Below are 13,742 nucleotides of genomic sequence, written 5' to 3'. Positions count from 1 at the left end.
TGCCACTTGAGCACCCTGTGTGCTGCTGGGGGCAAACCACACAGTTAAGAGGATAAGCTACAAAAAGCAACACACAGAGGTGGAAGCACTTTTGAACAAGAAATAACATAAAAAGTGATGTTTTCTAAGCCTCCCTCCTCCTATGTATCCCCTGTCTTCTTTCTCAGACCACTTACTCATGAGCTCTATTCTAGATTAAAAGGCTTAAGTGAGGTTTTTTCCTCATAATATTTGCTGTGTGTGTTACCCACTATTCTAGCGAGATGGAAGTCAGGAGGATGAGTTAAAATCTTCGGTCTCTGTGCCAGTAAATACTCAGCATAGGGCATAAGATTATTTTAGTGACAAAAAGGAATAAGCTGAAAATTGGAAAACAGCTTGTGAATATGTAGGTAAGCATCTCACTGATTTTTAAAAATATCCAGGTGATCATTTACATCAATTTACAGCTGATTGAATGTCTTAATTGCCTTAGGACTTGGGAGCCACAAGTGGAAATCCTCTGAAATTAGTATCTTCATAGTTGTGTCTCTGTTGTGCTTTAATTCCCAGAATTGAGTAGGCAGTGTTTTATGAAAATTCCAGATGTAAATTGAACCCACAGGGAGGGACTTTAATAAAACTTGTTAAAAGAAGATGAGATAGGGTTATAATTTACATCAGTCTGTACTAGAGATGGCAATTGATATTTTAAAATAACTCTGCACTACAAATCCCAGAGAGAACTGTACATCAGTTTTAAACTTTGCTAAAGATGTTGCAGAATGCTTGGAAAAGGCAGGCATGGGAGCCATCACTGGACTAACATGAGGAAGGTCCAGATTTCTTTAAAATCAATTGCAACATTCTCTTTGGATCCTGTAAGTGTTCTACAAAAAACAGGAATATTGGTTTAAAGAGGGACAGGTATATTATGGTGCAGTCTTGGCAGATAGACATTTATTTTGGTGAGTTTCTGCGTAATATCTTTATGATTTTAACAATTCTGGTGCTTTTAGATTCCCACTGCAAAAATGGCAATGGAGCTCATATGAATAATCTTGCTGACTGGGGTATGTCAAAGTTATTTTTTAATAGGTTATTCTTAGCAAAATTTCATGGTCTAAATATGCATACTTATAATCCTAGAATTGGCCTCATTTAAGAATAAATTATATCATTAAAAATGGTAAATATATTCTCTAAGTGATATTTTTCCTTTCCAGGACGTGATAGATTTTGTTTTCTCTGCTGTAACACCAAAAATGCCGATTTTAGAATGTATGTACATCAAGCAAGCTATTGACCTCCTACAGGTAGATATGACATTTAGTTTGTCTCCTTGGGTTGTTTGTGCTGGGACATTGTTCTAGAAGGGCAGTTTTTACATCTGACATCTTCATTGCAGGGTTTACTGTCTGACCCATACGAGGGGCAGCTCAGTGAGGAACATGTTACTCGCTTCTTTGTTTTTGCTATAATGTGGTCAGCTGGAGCTCTTTTGGAACCAGATGACAGGCTGAAAATGGAGCTGTTCCTAAGGAAGCACTCTGCAGTGAAAGAACTTCCAGCTGTGACTGGAGAAGAAACCATATTTGAATTTGCTATCAGTGCCTGTGGCCAATGGGAGCACTGGTCAAAGCAGGTTTGTATGCTATGACATGGTAAGATTTCTTAATGAGCATATGAGAAAGGAATCTGGTAAAAGGCATATTATTTAAAACATAATTTTGCATAATTTTGTGAGGAAGATTAACCCTACCAAATGCTCTAGAGTTTCTCTTTTTTTTTAAAGATTTTTTTCTTTTCTTCATAAATACCTTTGGCAGAGAATAGAATATGCATTTGAAGTAGCTTTGTAAGGGAAATTAAAGTGATCTTAGCTTTGTCTGCTGCATATTGCCCTGCTATTTAAGAACTCTCAGCAAGGAAAAGCTGTCTTCTTGTAATAGAGTATAATGGAATGAAAATGAAATGTTGGTATAACACTTTTTTAGGAAAAACTTGGCAAAATACTGATTGATTATAAATGAGTACTTTGCTTTCAGTAATAAAAATATTGCTAATGTACATTTTATAAAGTACATTTGGTTTTTGATGCAAAGTGATTGTGTGGGCAGGTAGAAAATCTCAGACTTTTTGAATGTCTTTCTTACACAGGTCCCTGAATATATTTACCCTAAAGATTCAGTACCTGAATATACTTCCATCCTAGTTCCAAATGTAGACAGTGTGCGAACCAGCTTTCTGATGCACACTATCATGAAGCAAGGAAAAGCTGTTCTGCTAATTGGGGAACAGGGAACAGCAAAAACAGTTATGATAAAGGTAGGTGGAATGGAAAAAATATGTAATATCATTGTATGATAGCATTGGAGCAACTGACACTTTCAGAAATGTTATGTTGAAATGTAAGAGTAATTTCATTTTTCTTCAAATTACATACTAACATTCTGAAGCATTTTTTCAGTACTCACATTGTCTGTACACAAAAAACCCTTAATATTTATATGTTAGTATGAAGAGTTAAACTTCTATCCGTGGCCACAAGGTCATGTGGAAAATGGTCTTCCATACACTATTTTTTCTTTTGAAAAGTCAAATTGAAGGTTTTGCTAAGAGAAACATTGCTCCATGGAGCATATTTTTTTCTCCCTCTGTTGCCATGTGTCAGCTGATCTTTCATACACCTTAGTTGTATGGCTTGAAGGCTTTCTTCACAAGCCAAACTGAGGAGAAATAAACAACTTCCCTCTTTTCTCAGCATAATTTTCCAGAGGGTAAATTTAGTGTTTGTTATCTGCTTTCTTAATTCCTTCACTGAAAATTACAAATTGTTATTTCTGTAAAAGAAAATAATTACAGGTTTTGTACTGAATTAACAAACATATGCTTTCCATATTATAAAATGGTACAGGTTAATCACATGACACGTTAAAAAATTAGTAACTTATTGCAGAAAACACAATAATCAATAGGCTGGACAAACCCAGATGTCTTACCAAACTTGGAATCTGTTATTTCAAAAAATGTAAGTGCAATGGTTTTCAGCATGTTTGTGATTTCCAGGGGAATCTGTTGACTCTTTGGCCAATGAGAGGCAGCTGAATAAAACCACTCCACTGCTGGGACAGCTGAATTTGCCATACAGGCATCTGTACCTCGAGTGGATGTTTTGCAGAGGTCTTGAAATTGGAAATATCTGAAAAACACTGGACTAAACTGACCTTTGACTTTCTTAAAATCTGGAGCCACTTTGTGTCCCTCAGCCATGTGCTGTCTGAGCCCTGACATAAAGTGAGTTGTACAGATGCCAGCAGCCATTAATACTACTTTTTCAGCTTAGCTGTTGATGCCAACACGCAGGCTGGTGTCGTGCCAACTCCTGTTCCTGGCACCAGCTGGAGAACTATTTTAGCAGAGTGAAGAGGCGGGATCTGGGTGGTGGTCTTGATATTGTGCATTCTGGATTTTGGCCAGATACTGGCAACCTCCAGCATTCAGCTGCCATTCCTGTCCCTAAAAATAATTGGAGCTGATTCTTGGGAGTTGCTTACACTGTCTATTCTATAGAGCCGAGTATGTTCCTTCCTACATGCCAGTAGATATTTGACTGCATTTAAGGTTAGAAGTGAAAGTTGACTTCCTTCACAAGTGTTGCCCTTCAGCTTTTACCTTCTCTAGAATTTTGTCTTGCTACACCTCATGAAAGAGAAATTTCCAGATATAAGCATCTGGCTTCATGAAAAACTAAGGACTTTTCAGACAGTAATTTGCAGCAATCTTCAGCTTTGAGTAAGGTATCGGTATACATCACAGTAAATACCTTAGAGTGTTTTTTAAGACTCTCTACACTATTAATTCATGAACTGCAAAACCTCACATTTTAACTTGAAACTTATATGGTAGAGTTGAAAATTGCACCCAGAATCTGACTGTTTAACAGAAAAAATCCCATTAAACAACCTCTTCCTTTGCAAATATAATTCCCATTCATGTTCTGTTGATTATTACTGCTACCATGTAAACATTTTGAAACACTATAACAAAGAAACCACAAGCATGTTTTTGAGAAGTTGTGTATTCATAGTTGTGGTGAGTTGACCTTGGCTGGCTGAAAAGACCCTCACCAGCTGCTGGTTCCCCCTGCCTCATCAAAAGAATATGAGTTAAGAGAAGGACAGGGAAGTCTCTCACCAATATCATCAAGGATAAAACAGAGTCAATCTTGGGAAAATTAATTTATTGCTAATTAAAAGTATAGTATAGGGTGGTGAAAAACAAATCAATTTTTTTTAATTGGCTCGAAACACTCTCCATTCCTTCTCCCTTCCCAGGCTCAATTTTGCTCTTTCAGTCCTCCACTTCCTCCCACCATGGGCAGAGCAGGGGGATGAGAAATGGGGGCTACAAGCAATCCATAACAGCTCATCTCTGCTGCTCCTTTCTCCTCACACTGTTCCCTACTCACCCACAAGGTCCCTTCCACAAGACCTTCACCAGATGCCCCAGCATGAGTCCTTTCTGCGGGGCAGACTCCTTTTCAATGGGGCAGGAGCAGACAGCTCCAGTGTGAGTCCCCCATGGGTTATAGTTCCTGTCAGAAAACCTGATCCTGCATTGACTCCACAAACTTCAGCTCCTGACAGGAGCCTGTTCTGATATAGGCTTTCCACATCCTACAGCTTCCTTCTGTGTGCATCCATCCACCTGCTGTTGCCTGGTGACCTCCAAGGTCTCCAGCGTGGGTATCTACTCCAATGATGTCTTCCATGGGCTGCAGAGGGACAACCTGCATCACCACGGTCTTTCTCCATGGGTTTCAGGGGAATGTCTCGTGGAGCACCTTCTCCCCATTCTGCTCTCACCTTGGTGTCTGCAGGGCTGTTTTTTTCTCACTTCTGTCTCTCAGCTGCCAGGCTGCATTTTGTCATTTCTCACTCAAGCTGAGAGGCTCAGGTGGGGTCTGTTGGAGCTGGCTGGGATCAGCTGTGTCTGGCATGGGGAAGAAGACCCATCCTCTTGTCACAAGGGACTGTCTCACAGCCCCCACTGCCAGCACCTGGGCACCTGCACCTCTTACATCAGTCTTGTACAAACTGCTGGAGCAGCAAGGAGAGGTCTGAGCAGTGACCTGCACCAAACCCATCTTCTGCCACAAGGACTCACCAAATGCAGGACTGCTGCATTTACACTGCACGAAGACTGTCACTTGTGTGATGTCTGAGGAAAACTTGTTCCTGAAGGGCACCTTTTCTTAAGCTGAGATCATCGTATCAACACTGTATCAACAAAATTAACAGTTTAACACTGTTCATCAAAATATTTTTAGGGGGCTTAGTTGTATCTTCCCTTCTGTTGCTCCACAGAGTGGATATCTCACTGGAATTGCTTGTGGAGCACTTAAACAGCAAAAAGTTTATTTTTCTGGGGTATCAAAATGGGAGCATCCCTAGTCAATCCTGTTTTGAAGAGAAGAATTCAAAGGACATTCACCTCTCTAATTATTGCAGAAGACTTGAATCTTTAAAAAGATATAATGTTGGGAATCTGGAATTTTTAACACTATTTGTATGTCCCAGTACTCTTGCTAAATGATATATTTCCTGTGCTTTATTAATATGCCTTGGTGTGACTCCAGGGTTGCATCTTTTTCTTTCTCTTACTATAAAACCTTACTAAATACGAAGAGTGGAACTTTGTTGCTTTAGGGCATCTGCAGCAGTTGTGGGAATAATACACAATAATAAAACCCAGGGATTCCTTTCTTCAGTAAGAAAGGATAAATATGAGTAAACTCAAAGATGGGTTCAATTTTCCCTCACCATTCATTTACACTGCTTTTGTTGTAAGATACAGTTCCTTGCAGACTGGTGCAATAGATCATCACTAACAGCTACCATTTTTAACAACTCAGATTACTAATGCAAAGTTTATTTGCATCCTGAGTTGTCATGTCTCCTTGTAAAATTTAGTGAGGTCTGTTAAAAGCTTGTAAAAGTTAATACTTAGGAGCTCTATGCAGAAAAATTTAACTGAGAAGTTGGAAATGGTATATTTATCTTAAATAAACTGCTGTTTGACATTTTGAAGTTAATAGCAGGGCTGAGATTTCTTCGTTGTCTGGTAGTTTTTTTGGTTTGTTTGGTTTTTTTTTTTTGCAGGGGTACAGAGCATCTGCCTCATCTGACTGAATTCATCTGGATTTACTGATGCATTTTACTTAACTTTGCTTTATCTTGCAGGATTACACAAGCAAGTACAATCGTGATGTTCACGTGACCAAAAGGCTAAACTTTTCTTCTGCAACTCTGCCAAATATGTTCCAGAGGAGCATAGAAAGTTACTTAGATAAGAGAATGGGCACCACATATGGGCCTCCTGCAGGGAAGAAGATGACTGTCTTTATTGATGACATAAACATGCCTGTTATTAATGAATGGGGTGATCAGGTAAAAGGAAAATGTTAACATTTGGGAACTGGTGGTCTTGCCATTAATGCTGCTGATGAAAATACTGATCTGTGGGCTGTGAAAATAGGAAAGTTCAGGAAAAAGATATCATAATATGGGCCAGACCAAGTGTGACTGCTAAAAGCCATTTCCCCAAGCCCCTTTTTGCTGATGAGATGTCAGATCCGAAAGGTTGGGGTCAGCCTCAAGCAATTTGCATCAGTCATTGTAGCTTTTAAGCCTTTTGTTTTGGTTGCATAAAGATCTTACAGAATTTCCAAACTAGCTGTACTAGGAACCAATCTGGGAAAGAAAGATTGTGAATGCAAGAAGCAGTCAGGTACTCTTTCCTCCTTCCATCCTCTATAAACTTTAAGTGCACTAAATATTTGGTGAAATCTAATGGTGCAGTTGACATACATGATATTGATGAATGCTGGGAGGCGTATACTCTAAAAATCTGACTTAAATTAAAAATACTAAGATTGAGAAAAGTAATTTTCTTTCTCCCAATACAGCTCTGAAGTCCTGCTCTCTCACTCCTATAAGAGTGAATCTGTGACTATATTTTGTGCTAAACTAAACATTCTTTGTCACCATTTAAGTGCCTGTGTCAATCTGAAAATATAGTCTGGCTTGAAAGTTTAAAGTACTGCATATTCTTAGACTGGTATTGTGAAAATCCAGTTGAAGCTCTGATCTCATGCCCACAACTACTCAGCACATGAAGCTTACGTGCAGCCCATCCACTGCATACTGCATCAGAGAGCTTGATGCATGGCTTTATAAATTGCAAAAGTGTCCAGCAGAATACCTGAAATTAAGAAAGATAAGAGATGTCTTTCCTCTAGCCTACCTATTTATTATACTAGAGGTTTCTTCCTATCTTTAAAGTTGAGACCCCTAAAATACTTAACTTCCTCTTCTATCTTTTTTTTTTTTTTTTTTCTTTTTTTGGTGCTAAGTAGATCACCAATGAGATTGTAAGACAGCTGATGGAACAGAAAGGTTTCTACAATTTGGAGAAGCCAGGAGAATTCACAAATGTGGTTGACACCCAGTTTGTAGCTGCTATGATTCACCCTGGAGGAGGCCGGAACGACATCCCACAGCGCCTGAAACGCCAGTTCACCATCTACAACTGCACCCTGCCTTCCAGTTCCTCTGTTGACAAAATATTTCAAACAATAGCTGAAGGCTATTTCTGTGAACAACGAGGCTTCCCTGCAGAAATATGTAAGCTGGCTTCAGCACTGGTATCTACAACTCGAAAGGTCTGGCAAACAACAAAAGCGAAGGTAAAATTCTATTAAGAAGCCTCTGAAACATCTGTACCATGGCAAAGCAGCAGGACCTGGGTCTTCTGTATAGGTCGTGTGTGTTCTTACTTCATGTTGGGAACCTGTGACCTGTATATGTGTCTGCTGGCTGATGCTTCTGTTCTGGATTTGTTGTGACAGCATCTAATTAGCTGACTGAAAACATAATCATATGAAGTGCCTTCTACAGCTAATGTAAGCATTACATTCTATAAGTATACTGTAGTAGGCATAGATGACAGGAAGATTTAGAGATCTTCTGGTTGAGAAAATGTGAAGAGCGTAAGGAATGATAAATTAAAAATTAGATAGGAATCTTCTGTAAAGATATTTGGGATTGTGAGAAACTTTAAAGATCTGATTTAAAAGAAGGAAGTCAAATTTGGCAGAGATAGCATCAGTTCAAAACAAATAAAATCTGGTATTTCGTAAACTCTGAATATTTACTTCTCCATTTCAAACAGATTGTAAAAACATTTACCTCCAATTCCTCAGCAAGTATTGCTTTGAAATAGAAAATGGAATTCATCTGTAGAATGAATTTTGAACAGTAAGAGTAAAATTGCAGCACAGAAATGTGTGCCAAATTTAATCTCCTAGTGAAAAAAGTGAAGGGGACTGGTGGAAAGATAGGAATATGCAGGGATTTGATAAATTGTCTTTTCTAATCCAAAACCATTTGGTCAGAATTTCCCAAACACAACTATAAATATTAACTTGGCTTATACAGAGAAATAGAAGCTATTGAAGCTATTGACCAGGCAACTATTGACCACTGTACTCAATGGAAATGATACTTACTACTTTTAATTAACTGTCTATAAAGAAAATGTAGCTTTTGCCAAGTTATTAATTTTCTCAAATCTTCTTTTCTTATTTTTTTGCTCTCTTTACTTTGCTCTTCCTCATCTATTTTTCCTTTTCCACATGAACTTTTCCTCACGTGTTCTTGTAAAGGACAAAAGAGTGTGACAGAAATAGTCTGGAGGAAAGGCCAGGAATAACACCACCGGTTAAGCAATGCTGAAATGTTTTTTGGTAGCCTTTAATGCCATCCTTAACTAACCTGCCTTGGGTACTCTTCAGTCCATGTTCCTGGGACTTGAAAGATTCAAAGAAACTTTAGGAAACCTATGTGAAATTGGAAGAGCTGATAGTTCCTACTGTCATGTCTTCATTCTTATCATTGCCTCTTAATACAGTGCCTGTATTTTTTGCTTTAATGCAATAATGATTTTTAGTTTATGAAAAAATCCATATTCAATGCCATATAGAAAATACATATTTTAGTAGTTATTTTAATCTAGGTTATGACATTATTTTGTAGATGTTACCAACTCCAGCTAAATTTCATTACATCTTTAACTTACGAGACCTCAGTCGTATTTGGCAAGGAATACTTGCAGTTACTTCTGAAGTTTGCCAGAGCATCAGTGTTATGGTAGCCTTGTTCCAGCATGAATGCAGACGTGTAATTGCAGACAGGTTCATCAGTCAAAGTGATAAAGAATGGTTTGAAGATATGATGAAAAAGGTAGGCAAGTAATGTTACAGTATTTGCCACAGAAAGAGATCAAGAAAATGTTTCATTACTAAAACAATCCTTAATGCATTGTAGATTGCTTCTGCAGAACATGGTGAAAATCTATTTGAAGATAAACCAACAGAATTATACTTTGTGGATTTCTTGCGTGATGTCCCAGAAGCTACTGGAGACGAACCTGATGATGTAGAGTTGAAGGCTCCTAAAATTTATGAGCCTACCCCATCTTTGTCTTATTTGGCTGAAAGATTGCAGATGTTCATGCATCAGTACAATGAAACCATCAGAGGATCAAAGATGGATTTGGTATTTTTCAAGGTATTAGTGCCTTTAATTATGTTAATACAGAAAGTGCTGAGTCTTGCAGTTACTGATACATGGATCTCAGATGTTTCTATCAAATCATTGTGGAGATATCTCAGAATGGCTATCCCTGTATCCAGTAAGCCTTACAAATAAGCTCTATGAAGTCAAGCTTTTTTGCTCTCAGATTTTTCCATATCTCTGCAGTTCCCCATCTTTTCTTTCTCCTGCCTTGCCTAATGCAAGGCACAACTCATTTGTTTCCACAGTGCATATCATGAATGTCATCTTGCATCTCAGAAAGTTACCACCTTCTCAAAGGTCACTTGACGCATGATGCTTTCATCATCTTTAAACAGGGTGGTCTGTTAGATTTTTAGGGCATTTCAGATTAACTCGTGCACTAAAATATATACAGCAGTGGAATAAGAAATGTCTATGGTGTGTTCTACTTTTGGCAGCCTATTTAGAGGGCCTTTAAGTAGGTCAACTAAAAGGTGGGGTGGGTGTTGATACACATACTTTCTACTTCTCTTTCTGTCCCCTACTTTTCTTTCTGTGCCCTCAACTCTGCCAAGTGCAAACACTGCATATGGCATTGTTTCATATGAGCTTCATACTAGGACATTTCTTTTGAGCTAGCCCTGCTGTCCACTGAAGTCAGGGGAAATCTCTTGTTCATTTTTATGACTACAGGACTGAGTTTTTGGCATAGGCTCCATAGAAGCCGTCTAGCTCTTGCGAGGCAGCTACCTGGTGATGTGCTTCTAGTTGAACAGACATTATATTATTTTTACATATTTTCATATTTTTTTCTCTCAATGTACAGGATGCAATCATCCATTTGATTAAAATATCACGGATTATTCGTACTCCACAAGGAAATGCATTGTTGGTGGGTGTGGGTGGATCTGGAAAACAGAGTATGACCAGACTAGCATCATATATTGCTGGATACGAAAACTTTCAGATAACTTTAACAAGGTAACACAATGCAGGGTACATAGTTATTTGCTCCTTTATTTGCCATAGAAATAAACATCTCATAATCAACTTAAAGAAATGCAAATCTGTCAAACATTTTATTCCTCACTGTAAACTACATTTTCAATCAAAAGCATCTGTGCAAGTCCACAGTCCAGAGATGAGAGATCCCAGGTCTGTGTTCAGCTGCCTTTATGCTAATGTCAAGAAATCTGCCTTTCCTTCAGCATCTGACTCTCAGTGCACTCTTTTGAAATCCCACTAAAATACCAGTTTGCACTAAAGATAATATGGAATAATATGCTGGTGTATTCTGCATAGTAGGTAAATGCTGATGACCAGGGGAAGTAATAACATTTTCTGTAGAGACTTATGAACCAGGACGGTATTGTTACACCTGATATCAATGGCTTAATAGCACGTAGTGCTGGAATTTAATAATTTGTAGAAATCTGAAGTGACTGGGAGTAACTACGGCCCTCTGTTTTTTTTTCTTTTGAGGCAGGGCTTATAGAGGTAAGAACTGAGGGTGGACCACATGTATTTCACTCTACAAACTACTCAACATGTTAAAAAATCTTCCTTAGAGAGATATGTAAGGTCTTTGGACACTATTATGAGGTTTCTGATTAAAGGAAAGAGAAAGAAAAATATATCACTACCTCTTCCGAGGTTCAAGAAGCAGAAGTAAGGAATGGTGATAGCTTCAAAAGAAAATCCAGCTGTATTTATGTAATGGTTACAGGTATCAGAACCTACATGACAACTTAATGTATCAGTAATAACCTACAACGCTAACAGAGTTTATGTCTGCAGACTGTAGGAAAGCAGAGTAGCATTATTTTAGACAAAATATTTCTCTTACCATCTATTTTTTCAGCATTTTAATCTGTTGATTTCACCTCCTTTCTCATGATTTTTGGTACTGATCATTCACTTGGGAAAATGCTTGAGAAAAAAACTAAAAAAAATTAAATCAGGAGATATGGTAATATTTTCTTATTATAGTAGGTTTTGTTGGGTTTGGGTTTTTTCTGTTTTTTCTGGTTTTTTTTTAATCACCTGAGCCAGTTGATAGATATCTCCTAAGTTGATCTGCAATTTTTGTTCTCTCTTTCTTTAATCCTTTTCTATACCAGAACATATGCCACCAATAACCTTTTGGATGATCTGAAAATCTTGTACCGCACTGCTGGGCAAAAAGGAAAGGGCATTGTGTTTATTTTCACAGACAATGAAATCAGAGATGAATCATTTCTTGAGTACATGAACAATGTTTTGGCTTCAGGTGAAGTCTCAAATCTTTTTGCACGAGATGAAATAGGTGAAATCACGCAAGACCTGATACCAGCAATGAAGAAGGAGTATCCAAGGCGTACTCCCACCAGTGAAAATCTTTATGATTACTTTCTTGCTCGAGTTCGTAATAACCTGCATGTTGTTCTTTGCTTTTCTCCTGTTGGGGAAAAATTCAGAACTCATGCACTCAGATTTCCAGGTCTGATCTCAGGCTGTACCATAGACTGGTTCCAGCGCTGGCCTAAAGATGCTCTTGTAGCAGTTGCACAGCACTTTTTAGTTTCCTCCCATATTGAGTGCACAGATGAAGTGAAACAGAGTGTTATTAACACCATGGGAACATTTCAAGATATTGTAGCTGAAAAATGTGTTGAATACTTCGAACGATATAGGAGACGAACATTTGTGACTCCAAAATCTTACCTGTCCTTCATTGGAGGCTACAAAGCTATTTACAAAGAGAAGTTTGCCAGTGTTGCGAGTTTGTCTGAACGCATGAGAACAGGTACTTTACTGTCTGTTTTGTATTGATTTTCTGTGGTGGTGTTTTTGTTTGTTTTGTTTTAATAGGGTGACAAGACTCTGAGTAAAACAATGTCAAAGTAAGGATTTAAATCATGACCTCTTTTAAAGAAACAGTTACATGCCAAATGCAGAATTTTCATAATACTGCAGAGCACAAGGTCATACACAGTAAATAATTAAAGTTTCCAAAACTGAATGCTGTTTGTAGGTGAACGTGAACCTAGGAACTTTCTCCTCCCACTGTTTTCAGTTGCAGAACTGACCTATATACATGCATTTCCATAGGCAGAGGGTGGTTGGGTACCTGGAAACACGTGGAGCTTTTTGAAAGGTCTACATGATGTGTTTCCATTTAGATACATGTATTTATATATAAGGATTTTTATACTTACAGCTTTACTAAGTGATTTTTTCTTTGATAAAAATGTTAGAGCATTGCATTGCATTGCTCAAGAATCTGTAGTTTCTTTTATCCTCACCTCATCTGGGTGTTCCTGCAATGCTGAATTCAGAAGATCAGCATAGTTTTTTTTTTGAGCCTTCACTTGCCTTGCTCAGGATGCCAGGTTCCTCTTAATTTTTTACAGAGAGTACTCTCATACTGCTTAGGGTCTCACGGATTTCTGAAATTACACACATAATTCTTAAGAGTACTATTCACAGTACAAATGCTTTTCAACATATGTGTTTGATATTTAGTGTCCCACTAACATATAAGAAGTGATCAAGTGACAGATTCTGAAGAGTCACCCATTAAAAAAAATACAAAGCTTTAAATAGCAAATGGATGTTGTGCCTGCTTAATTGTGATGTTCAACAAATGGAATCACTCACTGGGGTTCCTGAGCATTAATCTGAGTGACTGACAGATTGCTTCACTAAAGTGCCTCTCTAAATAGGTCTTTCTATTCCTAAATCAGAATTTATTCAACACAGGTCTTGCAAAACTGATGGAAGCTGAGGTTTCGGTAAATCAGCTCTCAAACGAATTGGCGATGAAAGAGAAAGATTTGGCTGTAGCTTCAAAAAAAGCTGATGAAGTGTTATTGGAAGTAACTATGAAAGCCCAAGCTGCTGAGAAGGTGAAAATGCAGGTGCAAAAGGTAAAAGACAAGGCTCAGGCCATTGTGGATGACATTGCTAGTGATAAAGCAGCAGCAGAAGATAAGCTTGAAGCTGCAAGACCTGCATTGGAAGAAGCTGAGGCAGCCCTGCAGGTCAGAACCAAAGATATTCTGAACATGGATGGAGTTAATAATTGTTATTTGCAATAATATGGCTTCTGCTTCTGATCTGGAATAATATAATATTGAAAGTACTGACACTAATCTGTTAATC

The 13,742-nt window shown here is 38.1% G+C and overlaps 1 protein-coding gene across 1 annotated transcript in view; it reads left to right on the top strand.

Annotated features, from left to right (window-relative positions):
* LOC103530705 (dynein heavy chain 5, axonemal) overlaps positions 1-13,742 on the top strand; it is a 157,844-nt gene that overhangs the window by 74,274 nt on the left and 69,828 nt on the right. The window contains exons 48-57 of the mRNA XM_030444932.1: positions 1,206-1,295; positions 1,388-1,624; positions 2,140-2,307; positions 6,225-6,431; positions 7,400-7,729; positions 9,078-9,284; positions 9,369-9,611; positions 10,426-10,580; positions 11,720-12,384; positions 13,341-13,621. Coding sequence (XP_030300792.1) covers positions 1,206-1,295; positions 1,388-1,624; positions 2,140-2,307; positions 6,225-6,431; positions 7,400-7,729; positions 9,078-9,284; positions 9,369-9,611; positions 10,426-10,580; positions 11,720-12,384; positions 13,341-13,621 — 2,583 coding nt within the window. The remainder of the gene's footprint in view (positions 1-1,205; positions 1,296-1,387; positions 1,625-2,139; positions 2,308-6,224; positions 6,432-7,399; positions 7,730-9,077; positions 9,285-9,368; positions 9,612-10,425; positions 10,581-11,719; positions 12,385-13,340; positions 13,622-13,742) is intronic.

Source organism: Calypte anna, chromosome 2 (genome assembly GCF_003957555.1).
Source record: "Calypte anna isolate BGI_N300 chromosome 2, bCalAnn1_v1.p, whole genome shotgun sequence".
NCBI lineage: Eukaryota > Metazoa > Chordata > Aves > Apodiformes > Trochilidae > Calypte > Calypte anna.
This window is presented reverse-complemented; position numbering and strand designations above follow the sequence as displayed.